This window comes from Melanerpes formicivorus, unplaced genomic scaffold (assembly GCF_026170545.1).
Source record: "Melanerpes formicivorus ecotype bairdi unplaced genomic scaffold, bMelFor1.0.p_v2 SCAF_3, whole genome shotgun sequence".
NCBI lineage: Eukaryota > Metazoa > Chordata > Aves > Piciformes > Picidae > Melanerpes > Melanerpes formicivorus.
The window spans coordinates 11,829,779-11,853,436 of NW_027142355.1; the positions used below are offsets into that span (position 1 = coordinate 11,829,779).

The 23,658-nt window shown below is 44.2% G+C and overlaps 2 protein-coding genes across 3 annotated transcripts in view; one reads left to right on the forward strand and one right to left on the reverse strand.

Moving 5' to 3' along the window:
- Positions 1-326, reverse strand: part of GRAMD4 (GRAM domain containing 4) — a 77,547-nt gene extending 77,221 nt beyond the window's left edge. The window contains exon 1 of one of the 2 annotated variants that reach the window (XM_068166393.1): positions 62-326. In XM_068166393.1, coding sequence (XP_068022494.1) covers positions 62-90 — 29 coding nt within the window. In that variant the 5' untranslated portion in view covers positions 91-326. The remainder of the gene's footprint in view (positions 1-61) is intronic. The other variant, XM_068166402.1, reaches the window with a different exon arrangement.
- Positions 327-533: 207 nt separating this feature from the next.
- Positions 534-23,048, forward strand: LOC137455514 (histone H2B 5-like). Its single transcript, XM_068166416.1, has 2 exons — positions 534-699; positions 18,122-23,048. Exon 2 carries the CDS (start codon positions 18,151-18,153, stop codon positions 18,529-18,531), a length of 381 nt encoding a protein of 126 aa, XP_068022517.1. The 5' UTR covers positions 534-699; positions 18,122-18,150; the 3' UTR covers positions 18,532-23,048.
- The last annotated feature ends 610 nt before the right edge of the window (positions 23,049-23,658 follow it).

A 23,658-nucleotide genomic window follows, 5' to 3' on the forward strand; every position in this document is an offset into this window, starting at 1 on the left:
TCAATATTCCACATACAGCTTACACAAGCACACACGGGAGGCGGCCCGCCGGGGCACTCACCCTGCTCGTAAATCGGAGCAAACTCTCATTCACGCTCCCCGCGATGCCCAGGCCGCCGGAGCCAGGCGACGCCCCGAGAGCCGCCGGTCGCTGGCCTGCGCCGGGCCGGGCCTGGCCAGGCGCCGCAGGGGCCGGGCGCGCCCTCTCAGTCCCGGACAAAGCGCTGCACCCCTGCCCGCTGCGGGCGACGGCGGCAGCAGGTGCCCCTCCGCTGGCGCCCCTGAAGCTGTGCCGACCGTCCTGCGCAGCCGCTGCCGCCGCAGCGCCCAAGCTGTTCGCCGGGGCCGCGCAGCGCGCCCGCCCCGCCCCCGGGGGCCCCACGGCGGGAGCCCGCAGAGGCGGGGCGGGCGGGGCCGGCCTGTGGGCGGCCTCACGGGCGGAGTGGCCCATAGGAGCGCGGCGGCGCAGAGGGAGGCGTCCTATCGGTCCCACCCGGGCTGCAGCTTTAGCGGCCGGTGGCGGGTGCCGTGGTCTGCCCAGTGCGGCGTTCGCAAGCTCTGCGCGGAGCGACAACGAGCGAGCAAACACCCCTCCCCCTTCCCCTTCCCCCCAGTCTCGCCGCCTCGCCCGGTGTGTACCTGCCCTGCGCCGTGCCGGCGCCTGGAGCTCGCCTGCGGAGGAGTCCAGACGCCTAGCAGGCAAGATCCACTATACTGTGCTGGCGGTAATAGTGCAGTGTGCGCTGCCCTCTGCTATAGGCACTGCACACCAGCGCAGTCCGCAGCGGGGCTGCGCTCTCAGTGCGCTGTTCGTTCCGCAGCCGGTACCGTGATGCAGAGAATGGGTGGCGGTAGCGGGCGTTGCGGCTGGTCTTGAGCCCAGCAGGATCAGGTCGTGCTGCGGGCGTGACAGGTACACGGGCAGGGAAGCAGCTTTGCCGTAGCAATTAGGAGTCGCATCGCCGGCGCTAATTGAGCTCTGGTTCGCCGTGTGCTGAACGCGAAGCACATTCCCGAACCTAGGCAAAGCGGTGGCAGGGCCAGGGGCTGCAGTCCAGCGTGGGGCACCCGCCTCCGGGGTCTGCGCTGGGCCAGGCTGGCTGTCCGCAGCCTTACCACAAACACGCTGATAAACTCGGGCCCACAGGGAAGGAAGGGTCGTTCCTGTGTATAGCAACACTGTGTCAACGCTGTGTACGTTTGTTAATTATTTAGTAAGCATATGGGGCTGCATAGCATTGTTCATGCACAGTTTGTATTTTGCACTGCTTATTGTTAACCCTGAGCTTAAGAAGTACAAAATGTGTATGCCATAAGAAACCCTTTTTCTTCTCATTCTCATGTATCTTCTGGGCATAGCGTTGCAGGAACTGCCTAACAGAGTGGCTGTCATTCAGTGTAAGCAATATTACACAATTCTCTAACAGATTGTCCTCCTCAGCGTGTGCCTCTAGTGCAATGGAGATCAGCCATAGTTTTCTACGTGGCATTCAGCAGTGACCCCCTGGAGGGAATGGCTTAGGGTCCACTGCTTTTCTCTGGCAAATTTTCCTTTGTGCAGGGTGGCACATTCTGCACTCACTAGTGTTCTATTTCACATCATCTCATGCCCTTTGTGTGCTGGCTTTGTAAATCTCTTCTTTTTTGAGATCAAGAATTTATGAATCAAAAGATGGGGGAGTGGAGCCATGTGGAGGCTGAGTCAGATTGTGGAAAAGGAAAGCCAAGTGAGAGTGTGCAATTGCATATCACATTTACAAACAGTTTCATTCATCTCCATATGTTGCTCCTGTTACTACTAATAAAACTGGTTTCTCATACTGGTGCTGCCCTTGGAACACTGATCTTCCTGGGCTTTTTACTCTATACCCTCCTTAGTACTTGTGTTATACTGTGTTATTTTCCCAACTATGTTTGTATTACACTGAAGACATTAATAACAGAAAAAAAATCTGATGATTTCCCATACCCTCTTCCTTCTTCCTATTATTCAATGTGCAAAGGAATGATAGATTATCTACCAGAAGCAATTTTCCCCTCTGCATTGGTAAGATTTCCTAATTACAAAACCAAAAAAGAAGATATTTCCCTGAGCACTCACCCCTGTCTGCTTCCTCTTTTTCCTCATCCCACTGATGATACCCAACGCTATCACAGTAATTTTGGAGCTGCAGGAAATCTAGCTTTGTCTACTGAATGATTTCTACACAAGCTTGTGTAGGCAAAGGAAGCCAGAAAGCAAAGCCTGCTATAGGCATAATGGTGTCAGAGGTTTTCTTCATTGCTAGGGATGTGTAACCTTGGAGTGTACAGTAATTTCATTAGTCTAACACTGGGAGAGAAGGAAAAAATGTTGTATTGGAAAAAAATAAGGTGTTTCTTTTAGGTGTAAAATCAAAGTTGTGATTTCAGTGACCTTCATTATTTCTATTTTAGACAAAAGGCAGCAACTTAGTACAGTGGTATCATTTGTCTTCCCCTCACCTCATCCTTTGTTCTCCTTGGGTTTAGCCTGTCACTTCCCAGGGTTTGACTGTTCCTCACTGGGGCAGCAGCACCTCTCACCCGTGACTCAGAAGTGCTGAACGAGCAGGTGATATTTTTCTCCAATTGCTTATTTCACAACTTCTCTGCTGTGCGAAGTTTGTCCTCTTACTTTCTATCTGTCTTTATCTGTCTTTTCTGCCTCTCTCTCTTTCTTTCTTCTTAGGACCCTCTAAATTTTTCTTCTGTGTCCTATGCTTCAATATTTCTGTTTTGCCAAACAATTTGCTGGTTACTTTACCCTCCCCCTTCTCTATATTTTTTGTCTGCTTTTGCCTTTTCTCTCATTTTTGTGCCCTGTCATATATCTTCTCTTTCCCTCCCCCCCCTTTTTTTCTGTCATGGTTTTTATACCCTGTCTTGCTTTCTCCTTCCTGACATCTCACTTCATTCTACTGTCCTATTCTACCTTCCTCTTGTCGTTTTTTCTCCATATGTCCTTTGGTCATAGTCCTCACCCATCCTTTCTCTTAACTTATATTTACATATGTGCAAATGTACATGTGTGTGCATATATATATATTTATTTCTATATATGAAGGGTTGTCTATACATATATATGGGGGGTGTTCTGTGCACACACATGTATGTATGCGTGCATGTATGTGTGTATCTCTGCTCTGCTCCAGCTCTTCTGTTCACTAGATGAGCAAAGGACAGACATGCTGATAGTATCATCCCTTTCTCAGCACCTGAAATACACTGCTCCTGCCCATCCTCAAACACATGTATTGGGTAGATTGAAAAATTAAGTATTTGGGAAATGTTCCTAAATTCAGAAGTGAACATGAGAAAGCATCTTGCTCAAGCTGCATTGTGAGCAAAACAGTGATAGTGCTCCCACTGAGAGTACCAGAGGGTGCTTGTAAGCACTTTGGACCCAAATAAGTCTGGTTTTTAGTAGTGAAAAGTCTATAATTATGCACCTCTCTGCAGCTATTGGGAGAGAAATGTTTTTCCCCTCGTAAGAGCTAAGTCTCTCTGAAAAGGACCCTGTGTGGGGTGAGGCTGGGATCTCAGCTTGTCAGCTTCCCTTTTTTTCTGAGGCCAGAGGGAGAGGAGAGAGCTGTGACTGTAGAATCATGTGCATTGGGTGGGAGATGGAAGAATAAATGCATAACCTGAAAATATTGCATTAACCTTAGAGGGTGGAGTTGTTTAATAATATTTCCCTTTGACTTTCACTGACTACAAACAGCATCATTAGGGATCAAGGGCAAATGTTACATTTTGCTATTTAAATAACTCCTAGGTTTTAAAAGATCTTATTTAATAATTACACTTTTTTTTTTTTGTCTTTCAAAAAGCACACTACTAACTCACTGGTATGAAAACAGCTCCATCCCACGGATTCCACCTCTGCTTTCTGGCAGCTTACCTGACTCATAAAGAGTGGGGGATTTTACATGCCACCTACATCAACTCAACATTTTCCTTTGTAGTGAGAGTTAATCACCACCCTTGTCATATTATTTTGCTGACCTTATTGAAGATAGGATTTGTCAGGGGGGAGTCTTTGTCTTATCAGGGGTACGGGTTGGAAGGGACCTCTGGAGATCACCTAGTCAAATCTCTCTGCTAATGCAGGTGCCCAGGTTGTTGGGAGCTACAGAGAGGACATGGGAAAGTGAGGGGAAGCTTGAGCAGAAAAGCAGATGACAGCTTTCTTACAGAATATGGGGAGGGGGGCTGAATTTTTTGAAAAGTTTAGAAACCTGACCTCCTGTTACAAGGTGACCCACTTAGTGGATGAAGGAAAGGCTGTGGATGTTATCTGCCTAGACTTTGGTAAAGCTTTTGGCATCGTTCCCTACAGCATTCTCCTGGAGAAACTTCTCATGGCCTGGATGGGTATATGGTTATCTGAATAAAAGCTTATTGGGATGGCTAGGTCCAAGAGTGGTGGTAAATGAATTTAAATCGAGTTGGTGGCTGGTCACAAGTGGTGTTCCCCAGGGCTCAATACTGGGGCTTGTTCTTTTTTATGCCTTTATCAGAAATCTGGATGAAGGGATCAAGGGCACCCTCACTAAGTTTGCAGACAACACCAATTTAGGCTAGAATGTTGATCTGCTGGACAGTAGGGAGGCTCTACAGAGGAATTGATGGGCAAAGGTCAGTTGTATGAGGTTCAGCAAGGCCAAGTGCCAGCTCCTACACTTGGGTCACAATAGCCCCATACAATGCTACTGTCATGGGAAAGAACGGCTAGAAAGCTGCCCAGCAGAAAAGGACCTGGGCATGCTGGCTGACAGTTGGCTGAACATGAGCCAGCAGTGTGTTCAGGTGGCCAAGAAGACCAACAGCATCCTGGCCTGTATCAGAATAGTGTGGCCAGCAGGAGTAGGCATATGATTGTTCCCTTGTATTCAGCACTGGTAAGGCCACACCTCAAATACTGTGCTCAGTTTTGTGTTCATCACTACAAGAAATATTTTGGTGCTGGAATGTATCCAAAGAAGAGCAGAAAAGGTGGCGAAGGGTCTAGAGCACAGGTTCTGTGAGATGCTCCTCATAGAGGGTACAGGGTTGTTTGACCTGGAGAAAAGGAGGATAAGGATCTCCAAGTAACTGACAGGAGGTTATAGCAAGGTACAGCTCAGCCTATTCTCCCAAGTTATAAGTGACAGGCTGAAAGGAAATGCCCTCAAGTTGGACCAGGGGAGATTTAGGGTGGACATTAGGAAAAATGTCTTCACTGTAAAGGTTGTAAAGCATTGGAATAGTCTGCCTAGGGAAGAGGTGGAATCACCATCCCTGGAGGTATTTAAAAGATGTGCAGCTTTGGCACTGAGAGACATAGTTTAGTGGTGACCTACAAGTGTAGGGTTAGCAGTTGGACTGTATGATTTTAAAGATTGCTTCTAATCAAATATTTCTGTGATTCTATGATAATATACAGTGAGATCATTGTAATAAGGTTTTCTTTGCTATTTGTTAAAAATTGGTGTTTACCCCACAGTCATGGAAGGGTTTGCAGAGGACTCATCTCTGACATGAGATGTGCCATCTAGACAGTCAAGATGCATCAGCTGAAGAGAACCATACCCCAGATAATCATTACAGGGAGTATGCACTGAGGAAGAAGTTGTGAGGTTATAGCCACAGTGGTAAAGGATTTAAGAGGAAAAAGTTTGTATTAAGCTAACTGAGAGAGTCAGGAAAAACAGGCATACTTTTACACATACAACATTTCTCCTGTCCCTATAGCCTGTGTGATCTTATCTATTATGATGAGAGAGACTGTAAGTAGTAGGCCGGTATTTGTGAAGCAGGAAATGCTACATTAAAGAAGACATGAAGATGTGAATGAGAACAAAACATGAACATGGCAAGACAATAAATGCAATGTGCGTAGGAGACAGTGGAAGAAGGGTGTGAGGAATCATAGAAGCATAGAATGGTATGGGTTGGGAGGGACCTCTAGAGATCACCTAGCCAAATCTCTCTGCTAATGCAGGTGCACAGGTTGTTGGGAGCTACAGAGAGGACATGTGGAAAGTGAGAGGAAGCTTGAGCAGAAAAGTACGCGATGTTTTTGCAAGAAGTTCTTGAAATGCGGTACAGGCAGGACAGAAAGTTAGGAAGAGCTCAACATTTAGGGTGAAGGATGGCCAGGGAAAGTATTTGATAAGAGTCCTCATTTCTCCCACCAGAGCAGGCAGAATCAAGGAATGGGAAGGAAAGGGAAAAACCTAAAGAACTGATGTAACCCACTGATAAATGTGAATGAAGGAAGGGTGGGGAAGTTCCTGTCATGTTGACAGAAAGGGATAAGTCCTCCAGTTGGGTTTTCTGTGGGACATGGAAAATGTTTGAGTAAAAAGTGGGGTGCTACAAGTCAGAAGAGCGGGAACAGCCTATCAGGAACAAGCTGAGTCTACCCAATACAAATATATGAGTTATTTCCATTGTTGATGTGTGTAAGCCTTAAAATGCATTGAAGATACAGCAGCTCTGCCCTGAAGACAGATGGACGCTGCAATTGTCTCACCTTTCCTGTCACACCTTCCACTTTCTCCTATGCCAGAATTAATCCCATATTCTCTCCTCTCCTGCACTCTGGGTCCTCGGTCCGGCTCTGATTGTCCTACTTGTCGATTGTCCCTGTGATAACTGGAGCATAACTTGAGATAAGGACTCAGGAGCTACTTGCAAATATGTGCTGCTTGAAGCAAAGGCACTAGTGAGCTTTGTGGAGAGTGTGTGCTGAGAAAAGCACCAACAGGAGAGAAAGAGAGCAAAGGGTGAGCACTTCATCTGAAGAAGAAACAGATTGGGACACCATCACAGTGAGGAAGATAAAGGTGTGGAAGCCTCAGGACGAAGGGTAGTGTAGGATGATGAAGCCACAGATAGTTAAAAATAACAGTATGATACAAATAATGTGGCACTCCACTGGCATTTTAAACCTGCTGCCTTTGTAAACCTTTCTGTGTTTTGAAAAGCAAGCCATATACTGAATTGTTCTATTTGCTACTGACTAGCCAGGACCACTGGCTTTTTGAGGCTGTCATTTTGTCCAGCAACCCTCATTTTCTTTACTGTGGGTCTAGTGGCTGTAACTGAGTCTTCAGCAGAGAGCTCTTTGCACCCTGCCTGACATAAATATTGATGTATCCCAAATTATGCTTTGATTTCTCTAGAAGGAAGATGGCCTTTTTAGCTTGTATCAGTACACTGACTAGTCCATGTGATAATGATTTTTTTCAATGTTTTTGGAGAATTGCAAGTTTTCCAACTCCATGGCTCTTCCAAGTAACGTGTTAGTCTGTGTACAAGGCTGGATGGGACTAAGTGGCAGCAAACATGCCAAGGCTTTGAACCTCCTGGTACTTGTAGTGGGTGTGAGACAAAGAAAGAAAGAAGGAACACTGAATAAAGGACAGAGAATTATGAAGTGGAGGATATCTGTGCAGTAACAGAGCAACATAAAACAGAAAAATGTTGTCTCATTAATGTAGAGCAGTTTATTGCTACTGCCATATCTTTGAATTGCCCTTTTTTTTTAAAAAAAAAATCAGATTTTTGTCTTTGAAATACATAATATACAAGTTTCTTAATCTTTCTCCCCACCTCTGTTGCCTTCATTCTCTCACTTCCAAGTAAGACTGCAAGTGAGGTTCTTTATTTGGACAAGTGCTGTTCAATATTTTCATCAATCATACTGGTAGTGAGATTGAGTGCACCCTCAGCAGAGTTGCAGATGATACCATGCTGAGTGGTGCAGTTGATAAGTGTGAAGGATGGGATGCCATTCAGAGGAACCTGGACAGGCTGGAAAGGTGAGCTGAGAAGAACCTCAAGAGATTCAGTGAAGCAAAGTGTAAGGTCCTGTACCTAGGTCAGGGCAGTCCTTGATATCAATACAGGCTGGAGGATGATGAAGTTGGGAGCAGCCCTGCAGAAAAGGAATTGGGAATGCTGCTGGATGAGAAGCTGAACATGCGCCAACAATGAGCACTTGAAGCCCAGAAGGCCAGTACTGGAGTACTGTGTCCACCTCCCAAGCCCTCAACACGAGAAGGACATGGACCTTATAGAGCAGGTCCAGAAAAGTGCCACATAAATGATCAGGGGGCTGGAATACCTCTGCTATAAGGACAGGATGAGGGAGCTGGGGTTGTTCAGCCCTAGGGAGACCTAATAGCAGCCTTCCAGTACCTGAAGGAGACCTATACAAGAAGTCTGGAGAGGGACTGTTAAAGGCCTGTAGTGATAGGATGAGGGACAGTGGTTTTAAATGAGAGAAGAGTAGATTAGATTTGATGTTAGGAAAAAGTTTTTTACTATGAGGGTGGTGGAACACTGGAACAGGTTGCCCAGGGAGGTAGTTGAGGCCCCATCCCTGGAGATATTCAAGGTCAGTCTTGACAAGGCTCTGAGCAACCTCTAGTGGAGGATGTCCCTGCTCAATGCAGGGGGGGATTGGACTAGATCAGTATCACAGTATAACTAAGGTTGGAAGAGACCTCGAGGATCATTGAGTCCAACTTGTCACCACAGACCTCATGACTAGACCATGGCACCAAGTGCCACGTCCAATCTCCTCTTGAACACCTCCAGGGACGGTGACTGTACCACCTCCCTGGGCAGCCCATTCCAATGACGAACGACTCGCTTGGTGAAGAACTTTCTCCTCCCCTTGAGTCTAAACCTCCCCTGGTGCAGCTTGAGACTGTGTACCCTTGTTCTGGTGCTGGTTGCCTGGGAGAAGAGACCAACCCCTTCCTGGCTACAACCACCTTTCAGGTAGTTGTAGAGGGCAATGAGGTCACCCCTGAGCCTCTTCTTCTCCAGGCTAAACAATCCCAGCTCCCTCAGCCTGTCCTCATAGGGCTTGTGCTCAAGGCCTCTCCCCAGCCTTGTTGCCCTTCTCTGGACACGTTCAAGTGTCTCAATGTCCTTCTTAAACTGAGGGGCCCAGAACTGGACACAGTACTCAAGGTGTGGCCTAACCAATGCAGAGTACGGGGGCACAATGACTTCCCTGCTTCTGCTGGCCACACTATTCCTAATGCAGGCCAGGATGCCATTGGCCTTCTTGGCCACCTGGGCACACTGCTGGCTTTGTAGGTCCTTTCTAACACAAACCATTCTGTGCTTCTATGATCTCTAGTATAAATTTATCCATGAACATTTTAAAGCAGCTTACTGTCAGTTCTTGTGTGAGAGTTTACTTTTGCCTTCAATAACTCTTATGTCCTTAGTGCTCACTCCTATCTATTTCTGGAGAGTAGCCAGCTCCCTGCTTTGGGGGAGCTTTGCTGTATTGTCCCAGCTGTGCTTTTCTCCTCTGCTTCCACCTAAAAGGGTCTCCATTTTCCTGCTTCACACAGTGATGACCTCTAATGCTCAGAGGACTCTCTGCCTGTGGTAATGTGATCTAGTGGCTGCAGTAGAGAAAGGTGTCAGCAGTTCTGGATTGTATTCCACATCCAGTTATTGAACAATGTGAGATTTGGGGAAGGACATTTATCTTTGTTTCCCTGCAGGCTCCAGTAATAGTCACACATCTCCATTTTACAGTAAAATTGCTATTACTATGACAAATTAATTATTAATACACACATTACAATATTTTTCAGTATCCTGTAGCAATGAAATCTGACTGTGTGCCACTCATTGCTCATTAGTTTCTGGCATGACGCGTATGTGTGGTACCCATAACTCCTGTATCTACTCCTGTATCCATGTTCCCAGATACACATAATCCTTTCATATAATCCTGGCTTTTTCATTAATTGCATGCTTCCCAGTAATATTTTTTAATATTTTCAGTACTTGCTGAAATGTGAGTAATGTAACTGGGAAATAATGATTGAAGTTAGTGACTGTCATTTAGAAGGAAAATTGATCATGACTGATTAGAGCTGCACAGATCATGTCTTCCCCTGGGTCTTTCTCATGCAGTGGGAGAGGTGTTGATATTGCCCAGATCTGTTGAGCAAATGTGCATTAGACCAATATATATCACACAAAAGCTGTTGATAAGTTCTGTTGGGCTTATTTCACCCATGCCATTGAGGGCATATTGCAGCACGTGTGTTACACCCATCACCCCGCTCATTAGGCATCACATTAAGACTCATAAGCCTTAATGACTTTCTATTTCGAGTCTAATTTGTGAACAAAGCTTTCCACTTCAGCGTGGTTTTATATCTACACATATTATTCCCAGTCAGCATAGTATGAAAGGGGAAATATTTTGGGGTATGATATCCAATTGTTTTTCAGAAACTTACTGAAACCTGAGGATGGAGCACGTAGAAGGAAGAGGTGCCACCCTTCTCTGCATCGGTTCCCACATAACTCCTGCCTTGACTCAGGAGCAGCTCTCCTGGGACTGCATTATCTCCTTCTCCCACCCACTATGGCCTGCAGGTGTTGGGCCTTAGCTTCTCTCATACTTTTGTCTATGGCTGAATTAGTGCATTTTCAATAGATGCTTTTTCAGCACCAATGAAAATAGCTTGCTTAAATGCCATAGCAGTTCTCTAGGCTTATTATCACTGCTGATTTAGAGACCATGGCAGCACTGTGGGAGCCATTTAAATAGCAAACTCTTCAGGTTTATGGATTTCTGCTTTTTTTTTTTCAGAAAAATTGATGAGATCAAAGATCAAGTAATTTTCATTTTTTATATGTAATGGAGCAATTTATTTTGAATCCATACTTTGTTTTCAATAGCATGGGTCATCAGGAATAAGTAAAGTGCCTTTCTGATGTGTAATGGATCATTATAGTATTACAGTCCCCAGTCACCTATGATTTTTATTCTCACACTCATCTCCAATAGCCTGTACTTCGCAAATCAAGATAGGTAGAATGTGTGATGCTAATGAGTAGTAGAGCTGCTGTGATGTCTTGCTTGAAACTTGGAGTGGTACATTGTGCTGCAGTTTATGTTGTTAAGGTTTTCAGGTACTGATAAAACCCCAGGAAGGGAGTGAGCCTGGTTGTGTTCTCTGTTGGACTGTGACAGTACTGAGGACTTTCACTTTGTGGCAAAGCTGTCTGGAGTGGAATGGTAGTAGAGCTGGTCCTGGGTAAGCGTTTAGTGAATATTGATCTATACAAAACATCATTTCTCCTTTTTGCATTTATTAGATCCTGTTGGTCAAGCATGTAGATTTGAGATATTCCAGAGAGCTTAGATAATGGGTACATTACATGAAGAGCAAATGAAAGTCATGCTGAAGCTTTTTAAAGTATTCATTTATGCACAGCAACAAAAATAAAATTACACTAATAAATGATAAAATGTGGAGTCTGATCTATACAGTGTGCTGACTCCTGGATTTCAGTGGAAATCAATGTTGACTGTTGGTGCTAAGCATCTCTAAACATCATATGTCTGGTGTCAGACCTAGGTTAAACCTCCACTAACTTCAGGTACTCCTTTAATCAGAGTAAGGACAGAAATATTTAGCCTCCTGACAGTCATTCTTCTCACTGTGCTGTGTCACTGTATTGCTCTGCTTGATTCGTGGATATAAATTTCTTTTCTTTAAAAATCCAGTGTGCCTTCTCTGCATGGACAGAAGTAGCACAAGAAATTACAGCTGTTGCTGGTGATTAAAATTGTGTTTTCTAAGGTCACAAATGGAAATGGCAGGAAAGAAAAGAGGAAAGATTACTCTAAGAGTATCCTGTACTGTACTCCCAAGCAACATGTTAAGGCAAGCAATGATAAGGATCAGTCAAAGAGCCAGTGTATCTCAGTGCTCTGTTCTGATTGTATTTCTTGTAAAGAAATCTAAAGATCACTTTGTACAGTGTATCTGTTTTAGGGAGTGTGTTTGTAGCATTTCTGCCTCTGTTAAGGGGGAGTGATCACCTTGAGTTTTAACCTATTTTCAAGGTCCAATATACAAGCATGACTCTTTTCCCTAGAAAAACTGCATGTGTGTGTCCAAGGTTAAATATTAAAATTATTAAAATGATAGCTGTACAGGAGCAATCATATAGAGTACAGCACAGCATGTGGGCTTGGGGATGAGGCCTTATTACTGATACTGGATTACCTGGGAGGAAACCTGGGAGCCTCAAAACTGATCTCTGCATCCCTCCACCATTGGAAAAAATCAGGCATTTCAGACCAGTGTACCTTATTCTAGGAAATTCTCCTTCTCATTACTTCAGAGCAAATATTACCTCATCATCACATGCTAGGCAACATACCAAGAGAAAAATTCTTTCCAGTCCAAAATATTACTATCAATTTTTGCACAGAAGGCAGCATCACCAATGTCTCACAATGAAATGTTCATGCTTCTGATCTACTTTACTACCTAAGGCAGAGGTTGCTACCAAATAACCATAAAACATCTGCTTGTTTTCTTAGCTATTGCTGTTTAAAGGCACTTACCAGATGAGCAAATTCTGGTTTAGTAAATTCCAGGTAGATAGCTGTACAATATAAAAAAAAGAGGTTTTGCAATTTAGAGAAATATACTATTCTGATAACAGTGATTTGCTGACATCTGCTAATTTGTAAACTGTATTTACCAGACCTGCTGTTGTGCTCTTCCAAGCATTTCAGAGCAGATGAAGCCATTAGAAAAATCTTTCTTTTTGGTGGTAACATTCTCTAATTTGTTGTCTTTCTTTGTGTTTCAGAGAGAGCAAAACAAAAAGCAGCAGCAAGTTTCACTTTACATTTCTTGACCTGTAGGATTAAACCAAACTTGTGGTTGGTTTTTGTTTGGTTTGGTTTATTTTATTTTATACAGCAAGAGAAACTAAAGAAAGGGACAATAATTGGGCAGAACTAACAGAACATTCCTATTTAAGGGGCATAATAAACAGCAAATGCCCGCTGGCTCTCATTTGCTCTAGCAAGGATTAAAATAGATCATCAGAAGATTAGCAAATATCAGAATACCAGATATCCTGAAGAATGAGAGCTTGAATTTTTTCTACAAACATTTATTTTTTCACCAAGGAAAGATTTTGTTCTCCAAAGAACAAAGTGCTGATTCTAAAATGTAAATGTTATGGCTGATTATGAAATTACAGCAAGGGAGAAGCCCAGTGGGCATGGGGATTTATGATGGATGCTACAGAGCTCATCACAGCAAGGACAGTTTTTAATAGAAAAAAAGAAGGGGAAAATTCATGTGCTGTTTCCACCCCTGCATGGGGAGAGAGCCAAGAAAAAGAGCTAATAGTCCACCCATGCTCACCCATGCACACTGCTGGCATTGATCCTACAGACTAAGCAGCAGGCCAAAAATGAACAAAAATGCTGTGGGAGCTTCCCTGCCTCTCTCTCTCCCTCCATCAATATATCAGGGCTGTGAAAAACAAAGACAGCATCAGGCTTCACGTGGGATTTCTCAACAGGACTCCTCTTTCATCTCAGATCTGAGAGACTGTAGTGATTTGTATCTTCAAATACATCTTCAGTTCATTTTCCTTTTAATGATGCTGAAGAAAGGGATGTCAACACAAATGAAGATGTATCTGTCACTGCTTTGGTTTCTAGCAGCAGGCAGGCTGATGTTTGGAGGTGGCTAGAAAAAATACTGTGATTTGTTTTGGTGTTGGTTTTCTGAAGAAGGGGAAAGATGCCAGCACTGATAACTGATTGACTCAGAGCATACAAAACCATAAAGAAAATGTGCTCAAAGATTTTCTTCAAAAGCATGAGACTTTTGAAATGTCACTATGAGGCTTCAGAGTGGCTCCTCTTGCGTGGCCATACCTTGTGTCCCAGAGACCTTGATGACTTGGATGTGGAGATGAGCACTATCTACCCTTGTTAGGAGGTTTTGTGGGATGTTTTGGGTACAGTATCCTGTGAGAAATGTCCATCAGAGGAACACAGTTCACAGAGGTTGTTCTAGGTTAGAAGTACCCAGGTTCAGTCTCTAAGAGTCACAGAGTGACTTAGGCTGGAGGTGCCTCTGGAGAACATGTAGTCCAGTTCACAGCACAGCTGGTAGCCATGGGTTGATCAGGGCCATATCCAGTAGGATTTTGAGTACCTCCATGGAAGGAGACCCTGCAGCCTCTCTGAGCAACTTGTGCCAGAGCTTGTTCACCGTCACAGCAGAGAAGTGAATCATGATGGCAACACTTCCAAACTCAAAAACTAATTATTATTAACCTTTTTACCTTTTTTTGTTTGGCTTGGGGTTTTTCTGTGTGGAGTTTGGGGCGGGGGTGGGGTTGTGTTTGGCTTTTGTTGGTTTGTTTGTTTGGTTTTTTGGGAGGAGATTGGTTAGCTGGGGTCTTTTTATGAAAAAAAGAAACTATTTTCATTAAAAGAAACCATGTTTTTAAAGGTCCCCTGTTTTTTCCTCAACAAACTGTGTACGTGAGCATGAACACTTTGGGAATAATCCCGCTACTTCTTTCTTCACATCAGAGCAGCACCTGCCTGTGGATTGCCTTGCACTGTTGGTAGAACAGTTTGTGATACTGTTGACCATTATTAACATTATTTATTTAGCATCTGGCAAATTGAGCCGGACTCTTTGTGCTAGGCACTGTGCAAACAAACTGGAAGGAAGATAACTTGTTCTCAAATAAGGTGTTCTTTACCTGTTAAACAGTAGGCTGCAAAAAAGAACTGGGTGGAGGGAAGCAACAACACCAAAGCTTTTGTGCTAATCTCTGAACTTTAAAATGGCTTCCCTCATCGTGGCTATACGTGGGAGGAGAGCAAGATCCTTGCCATACTACCTGAGGGTGTTAGGTAGTCAGACAGAGATGTTCTACAGGTGTGACCTTCTCTGGAGACATGTGAAATCACTCTAGTGCCTGCTGGGCTCTGTATTCATCCTTTAAAAGCTGCAGTACAAATGCCTTTATCAATTAATTCATATTTTAGAAGGACACACTTTATAAAAGGCCTAAGAAATAGCAATTTACATTTTTTTCAGTTGTGGTGGTTTTCTGCCAGAAAATTAGCTCAAAAGAAAAAGAAGCAAGTGCACAGTTACTTCTTCTCTTGGAAAAATTTTTGAGTCTGCAAACAAGAGCAGTGTGGGATTTCTTTTCCAGATATTGCTTTCCAAGTTGAGAAAGAGAGGAAGAAAAATCATGTTTTTACCAGAGGGAGAAGATACTCTGTTTAAAGTGGCAGATGTCAGAGTTTTGAAGGGTGTCCAGGACATTTAGGGCAGTCTAATGCTTGCTCTCATAAATGCCTATACTGAAAAGAATTCCCAGGAAGATTAAGAAAGTGGGTGAGGTGTCAGAGTCAAGCACATATCACATGAAAATCATGTTATTTGGAGATTTTAAAGACAATGTAGAAATTTATCTAGGAGAGCACATCTGGGTACCCCATCCTCAAAACAAAGCATGGGGCTCTGAAGGCTCCTTCCAGCTGCACATTCTTGGCATTTCTGTAATACTGTTTATTCATACACTCAAAATGAGAATTTTGCCATGCCAAGTCTCAGAGTCCACTTTGGTCAGAGCCATCCTGACTATCCCTGGACATGACTCTTTGTCCATGCTTTTCCACCTAGTTCAGCTCACTTGACGATGAAGCTTTGCTGGGGGTAAGCTCACATGAAGGAGAATTACTCTCACAACCTACCCATCTCCTTCCTCTTTCTGTGAAACTGTTTTTCCTGTAACTCCAGAGTCAGCAAAATACATTAGTTTATGATTTCCACATGTTATAATCACATACGTTACAACTACAGGTTTCCTGAAACTTGGAAAAGATATTCATGTTCTTAAATCAAAGCTAAATAGAAGAAAGCATCAACAGCTTTTGATACTTTTGTTCATATGTCCTTTCCTTTTCCATTTCCCCTTTTTTTCCCTTTTTCCTTTTCCTTTCTCTTTTCCCTTTCCTTTTCCTCTTCCTTTTCCCTTTCCCCTTCTCCTTTCCTTTTTCCTTTCCCCTTCTCCTTTCTTTTTTCTTCTTATACTCCACACATGTTGTTAAGTTACTAGTTATGTCAGGGATTTGAGAGAGATTTGCATGTATTTACCCAGTTTTGGCTGGTGTTTTTTCTTTAATACTTGTTTAAGCATGAACTGTTTAAGGGCTTGGTGTAGTGAGGAGTTAGTGGTGTCTTTGCAACCTGCTATATGAAGTTTTGCTGTATGCTGGTCTGTTACACCTAGTTAGGCAATATCCCATTTTGGAATGACAAACTACTTATTTTTACAAGATGAAAGAAAGGACACTTGAATGGGTCTCTCAGGCCTCACAAAGGAAAAATTCCTATTAGGAAGAAACTTCATTACTTGAGCAAGAACTCAGAGCTAATGACACTGGTGCCAACTTTTGCTTCTAGCCAGGCAGGCATTTTGGAAGGCTGTGGTGGAAATATTGTCTCACTGCTTCCTAGTATCCTAAGCAGTGCCAACCTACTGTTGCAGCTGGGTGTACCCCCACTTGAAATGCTCAATGTTACCCTTTGCCTAACACTGCCCAGAACACGTGGCTGCCAGAGCCTATCACTGGTGCCCTGTCAGCTAAAGCAGCCAGCAGTGGCCCTAATGCTTGCTGCAGGTGGAAGGTAGCATCTCACATTCTGAGGACTTGCTGCCACGGAGGTTTCTCACATGGCTTGGAAGCAGGAGCTAGTATCCACAAAGATGTGGGTGCACAAATCCAGCATTAGCATCAAAGATGTCTGCAACTGGAAACTTCTTAGAGATTTGGCTGCAACACAGTGGCTGTGTCTGGCTTTGATTGCAGATGCAAGCAACAGCAGAGAAGCCAGGCCATGGTGCAGGGTGGCATCTCATTCCTTCCCAAGAAGAGGCAGGACTGAGCATGCAGCCATTGCTTTGGCACAGGCACAGTTTGGGTCTCTTTCTGATGCTCTGTATGTGCAGACCATATGTTACATCCCAGCTTCCTCTTTCCTGTTTATTGCTATTCATTTTCCCATGTGCCATCCTCCCTGAAGCTCTTTCTTCACTTCTAATCTTTCTTGCCCAACAGACTGCAGTTCCAAGGTCATCTTCAAAAGAGGTTCAGATCAATCCCTGAGGTGATGCTGGAAGCTGATCCTCCAGCAAAGACTGGAGAAGCCTTGCCTTTCAAGGGAGCTCTCAAAGTGTCCTCTGAAACACAAAGCCATTTACTAGGTTATGACATAGCTATTCCTTTGACCCACATAGTAAAGCAAATGTAAATGTGTAGTTTTATGGGAGGCAGCCAGTTTTATGACAGGTTTAAGTACTGTCTTTTTGTTACTGCACTTCTGGAGGACAGTAATTGACTGCAGATTTGGGCTCTGCAGGTTGGCCTCTGATGAAGAGAAACTCAGGGAGGATGAGGCATCTGTGATGTAAACTGGCCAGCAGAGGCTCAATCTCGCTCAAAAGCAGAAAGCACTAAATATCAGGAAACTATTTCAGTCTGTGTAGCTTCTCTCCATCAACACATAGCCCAAAAGCTCTTTGACTGTTTCCTCTTGTCCACATTCCTGCTTCTTTGCCAGGTGATTCCTACCACTTTCTGAGCTTTTCTCCTCTCTGGTGTTTTTGCTAGCCAGTGTGAATACTGAGAGATTCCTGTTGCTCAGCTAGCTAGCATAAAACCATACATTTTTTATATTCCATTGCAATACATTATGTAAAACAATAGCCACAGAAATGCAAGCACCCACAAAGTAAACTTTCACCTCCATGCAAAGGAAAAAAGGGTCTATTCAAGACAGTAATAACCATGTAAAATCATTATGACTAATCTTATATAAAAGTGGTTTCAGTGATACTTAGCCAGTTTCCAGCCTATTCCAGCAAGATTTAATTTAATCCATGCTGGAGTTAGTATTTTCTTTGGGACTGCAATGTTTTTCTCAATGTTTTTCTCCAGCCCCTATTTGCTAAGTAGATGCCAGGTAGGTCTGGGACCAATGATGTTTACAAGACCGATATTATGGGGATTTGAGCAGAAAACAAAGAAAACCTATACACAAAATGGAGCAGTTCTCAACAGAAGCTCAAAAATGCTAGCATGGGGTCATGGGGTGTTTGTCTCAGATTCAGAGATGTTGCTTGTCTCTGATTCACTCTTTCATCTGTCAGTAAAACTATACTGTAGAAGAACAAAAAGGAATTTGATTTTTTTGGTGTCCTTTCCAAGCAGCTCCAAGATACAGAGGAAGAGCTCTCAGGATGCCAGAGCCAGCGAAGTCCACCTCTGCCCCTAAAAAGGGCTCCAAGAAAGCTGTGACAAAGACCCAGAAGAAAGGCGATAAAAAGCGGCACAAGAGCAGGAAAGAGAGCTACTCCATTTATGTTTACAAAGTGCTGAAGCAGGTCCACCCTGACACTGGCATCTCCTCCAAGGCCATGGGCATCATGAACTCTTTCGTCAACGACATCTTTGAGCGCATTGCTGGAGAAGCATCCCGCCTGGCCCATTACAACAAGCGCTCCACTATCACCTCCCGGGAGATCCAGACAGCTGTGCGCCTGCTGCTCCCAGGAGAGCTGGCCAAGCATGCCGTCTCAGAGGGCACCAAAGCTGTCACCAAGTACACAAGCTCCAAGTAGCCATGCATCACTTCTCCAATGGGACCATCAAGCACTGGACCCTCTGCGCAAGCACAGGTGGGTGGCCACGGTCTGGGTAAACATCACAGCTATTATCCACAGCAATTTACAGCCTTGGGATGGGCATGAGAAGCTGTCTGGTGGAAGATGAAACAGTGATCTGGATGTCAGCTGATTTTCATAGTCTGTTTGGGACATGCAGTGGGTTCAGCAAGGCTGGTGAAGGAGGCCTTTGTTTTCACACCTCATCTGAAGAACGGACTGACATCCAAACTCTCCTCTATGCTTGGCAAACATGCATGTTTGGTTGGCACCGTCAGGAGAGACTGGCAGCAGCAACACAGTGATGCCATTTCTGAAGTCTTCCTGTTTAGCTGCTTTTTCACAGTCATCCAAGATGGGCACTGAGGAGTCAGCGCTGGTATCCTCTCCCTCATAGACTGGATCCGTCCTGGTGTGCAGTGGCACAGCCCACCCTGTGCTGGCAGAAGCGGCATCAACTGTAACTCGGCATGAGCTGTGGAATAAAATCTACATTGATTCAACAGCTATCTGTGCTTGACAGACTGTTTTCAAGAGCAAGACTGGCAGGCACGTAGATGCCTAGGATGATACCAAGCGCTATTCCTCCTTGTCACTCACATTGGATGAGCCATCAAACAGACTGAGGGTGCTGGCACTGGAGCTGTCTGCTGCCTCTCACCTTGTGCCAAAGCAGATGAATGGGCAAGGTGGGAATGCTGGGGCTGGGTTGCTACCTTCCCCACCTACTGTTTTGTCTGTTTTAAGGACTTGTTTTGATCTGCAAGACATTGCTAATTCTGCTGCTTTTCAGAAGCTATTCCTGCCTTGACGCTGCCTGGGTTCCCCAAGACAGAGTGGTCCCTGTGGGAATCCCCTCTCCTCTGAGTGCTAGGGTGGTGCAGGACAAACAGCACAGAGGTATCAGGAGGGGACTGAGGATTTGGAAAGACGTGGAGTGGGAACAGAGGTGGTTAATGCAGAAATCACTGTGGGCAATTCACTTGGTCCTGCCTTGCCTGCTTTACTCACCAATTAGAAAGCAAAACCAGAAACTGGGGCTGGATGGATATATAGGGGTGCTTGCCTACATCCCAGTGATACTTTAAATATTAAATCATTTTAAACCATGTCTGATACTCTCCACATCTTTTTAAGTCCACAACAAGGTAAGCAATAATAAAATCCTGATAAAAGCCATAGAGATTAGTGGAGGAATGTCTTGGTTACAAGTTTATCTTGCCCAAACTGCTGGATAGCATGTGTAGAACTGGTGTGAAGTTGAAGCTTCCTACTCAAAATACAAAATTAGCCCTCAAAAAAATAACAAAATCTCTGGTAGGCAGTAATGCTCAGATAAAAATTATTCATGTCTAAAATAACTGCTTTCTGCAGCTTATTCTGTAAATAAAAAGGGCTGGAAAGAAACAAGATCCAGAACTAAGTGCAGGTTCTCCCAGACTCCCAAGACCTTTCTTTTAACTGAAAGGTAAATTCGTACCCCAAAATAGCAACCTTGCAGTCCATTTCTCACTTTCTCCTATGTTTATCTCTATCCTGTTTCTTCACACTTTGAGTGATGGGGACTCTTGCAAATTTATATTGCTTTTGGAGCTGTAGGACTATGTTTTTATAACAGTGTTGCAATCATTTTCCAGTTGGTTTGAGAAAAGGTCCATGTGGAGGTGCTCAACCAAGAGAATCTCAGAAACCACATGGCAGCACTGGGGGTCATGTGGTCTCTGTGGAAGCAAAAACGTCAAGTTGCTTATGGGCTGCTTCCATCTCCCTTGTTTCAGTTTGAACATCCCATATAGGAGCTTTCCCAGCAGACTTTGCTCATTGATATCACACAGCCATGTTTCATACTCTAATGCCATCAGGAATCCCTAGCAATGTCTTTCAGAAAGAGCAAAATCTGGGTGTCAGCATCCACAATGCGCAGCTCCCAGTAGCAGCAGCTGTACTTGGTAGCATTTGTATCCTGCATGGCTTGGGTAGGATGCTTTGGAGGTGACAGCTTAGCACTTCCTTTTGTTTTCCAATCAAATTGTCAAGATCAGATAAAAGAGATGAAAATGTGTATGTGCAGTAGGCCTAGAGCCACTGTCCTTGGCCCCTTTCCCACCAGAAATCTGAGAGCAGATGATGCAGAAGAGGAATATAGGGAATATAGGGAATGAAGAGGAATATAGAGAATGAAGAGCTAGCTGGCAACACTGCAGCTTTTTCCTCCCATCTCTATGATCTGCAGGTTAGCATTCATCCCATGAGGGAGTCCTGAAGGTAGGAGTTCAGAATGGCATCATTCCACTCCAGTACTTATCTGGCACAGCTTCTAAATCCTCACTCTTTTGAGCAGAACAAAATCCTGCTCTACTGTCTTCAGGCTGCAGAAAGTGGAGAAAATAAAACGAGATGTTGTCCCTCCATGGTCTCCTGGGCAGCTCAGGCAGCTGGGGACAAGGCTGGGCATTCAGACAAGAGCTGCTGTCATCATACACATACAGTACTGGTCTCATTTTCTTCTGCCACTGTTGCCACTCTCCATTTTGGGAAATTATTTCAGACAGAGGAGAAATGGCAATTTAAGGCTATGAAAATACATGGAAGGTTTAAAGGGGTTTTTTATATTGTCTTAAGTCAAGTGACTGAGATTGGTCATGCTCATCCATTTATAGTTCAGGTTGTCCTTTCACACATGATTTGCTCTTCACTCTCCCTTTGTATCATTTCTTTTCTTGCCCCTAACAGTGTGGATCACAGTGTTGGGGAACTGATCCAGGTTAAAATGAACCAGGTTAAAAAGCTTTGTTTTAACCCAGGTCTGGTGTCTGCTCTGATCTGTCACTGTTGTACAGACATTTGTGCCATCCAAGGGAAGGGCTAATCCAGGAAGGACTAGGTTGACATAAGCTAGGACCGTCACAGAGAGCAGTTGAGAAATTAATGGTCTTAGTGTTAAAGAAAAATGCAGAATTCTATGTGTCGTGCAGTGGTCCAATTAGCAGCAAAGGTGGGGCTTTTAAATACAGCAGTAGGGCTCTTGCCCTTGCAGCGTCCCACAGTTTCTCCTAGAGTCCTGACACTACAAATCAGACACATCCCATTTCTGCAGATCCCAGAGGATTCAACTGTTACACAAATAAAAAGAAACAGACTGGGAAGGGGATTCTGTTCCCATGCAGCCACCCAGCTGCAGTGGTTCAGGGTTCTTGCTCAGTAGGCTAAAACCATGAGGTACACCCTTCCCACAGCTGCCTGCTGCTGTACAGGAGTATGGTTACAGCAGTTTAATAGGAATCACTTTGGCTGTGATGAGCTTGGAGTAAGCCTTAATATAATACAGGCAACAGAAAAAGGTCTGCAGGGTCAAGTATCAGTTGTCCATTCAGTAACTTGAGGTGTGACATATTGCACAGTTCCCTGGTAAAGGGATTTGCTGTAGAAGATGAGTTCTACACTTCAAGATTTTTGCTTTTGAGAAACATATACCTCCATCTCTGGCATTGAAAAATGTTTTTAAAACTAAGATAATATACCAAGCCCAACTATTTCTACCCAGAAGCATTCTTGTGTTTTGCTAATTAATCAAAAACAATCAACTGGAGATTGGAAGTTGGAAAAGGAAGCTGAAAAGGCGTAATATAGCCTCGATATTAACCTCACATTAACACCATGGACATCACTGCTCTAAGTTAATTGTTTTCATGTACATTTTAAGAGATAAAATTAGCTGTTACAGATCTAGTCCTGATTTTCTACCTTGCTTCCCTAGAAGGGCTTAAAATCTATCCACCCGTTACAGCAGAGCTCAGTCTACAGAACTGAGTGGCCGTGTGCATGGAGGTTTGCTCCTGCTCAGGGCAGACAGGTCTTTAGTCAAGCATGGGGAAAACTAATGACAAGTGTGGAGGATGAGTCTGTCCTGGACAGAGCTGTATGCCTTAGGAAGGAATGCCTGAGCTGAGACCACAGAAGAGCCCTGCCCAGAGAAGCCATGTGTCTGTATGTCCTTCTGTCCTGGTGACAGGCAGCCATGTGGAGGTAGCCCCAAGTTCTGGCCACCCCTGGAGTCAAGCCTGGCATGGTCTTTGCAGAGCCCCAAGCATTTGTCCCATCATAGCATTTCCTGACGGTTTACATCCAGACCAAATTGGTTACAGAGAAGGGTGGAATGAGAACTATTACAATCACTTGCTGCCAGAGTTTTTAGAGTTCCCTGGGACCAGCACCTGGGGAGCAACCCCTCATGCTTGCTCTCCATGCATGGTATTTTGTGGGCTTATGTACACAGTTTTTCTGCCAGTGTTACATTAATTATGATCTATGTTATATTACTGCTGCTGAATGAGCTATCATACAGCTAATTACCTGTTTTCTGTTAAATGTATAAATAAAATGTAAATGCCAACATATTGAAAGTCAGATGAGATCCACCTGTCTGGATGTCTTTGCTTCTGCTCTAAAACCAGGGTCCCTTCAAGCCCTACCTTTCTCCATCATATTTCCTCCAGACCTGGGGTGAGAGCAACCACCCTTCCAGCTGAAATGGAGGCTGGCTGGTCCTGGCAGGGGGTCAGTCATAACAAAGAGCAGCCTCTCACTGAGGGGACGTCATGGGCTGCCACTGAGACCTGATGGGGTGTCACTCTCCCCAGTTATTGGCACAGCATGAGCACATGTGTGTTTTCAAGCACTTCCAGTAAGCTTGCCCCCGGCAGAATCTAGTACTCTGCCTAGTACCAATCCTCTGACTCCCCAGGTATGACACTTTTGACTTCCACAGATTAAGAACTGTGAGATTCTTTGGTTGGAAAATTGTTTTGTACACATTCAGGATTACCATTTATCTGAATTAACAACTGCTGCCACTAGAAACAGAAACATCTTTTCTTGGCCTACTAGATGTTTACAGACAACAAACATGGAATAAGATGTAGCATCTAAAAACCCCAGGAAGGAAAAATCCTCCTTGTAACGAATGATCGGTAAATACACTCAAGTGAAACACTTACCTGCTGGACATAAGCATCATAATGCACTCATTGGAGTGGGAAATATATGTGCCACAATAGAAGCTGTGTGCTGGAGAAACAAGCCAAG

Bases quoted from the DNA above. Each gene is read 5' to 3' on its own strand.
- LOC137455514 (XM_068166416.1), top strand. From the start codon at position 18,151: ATGCCAGAGCCAGCGAAGTCCACCTCTGCCCCTAAAAAGGGCTCCAAG.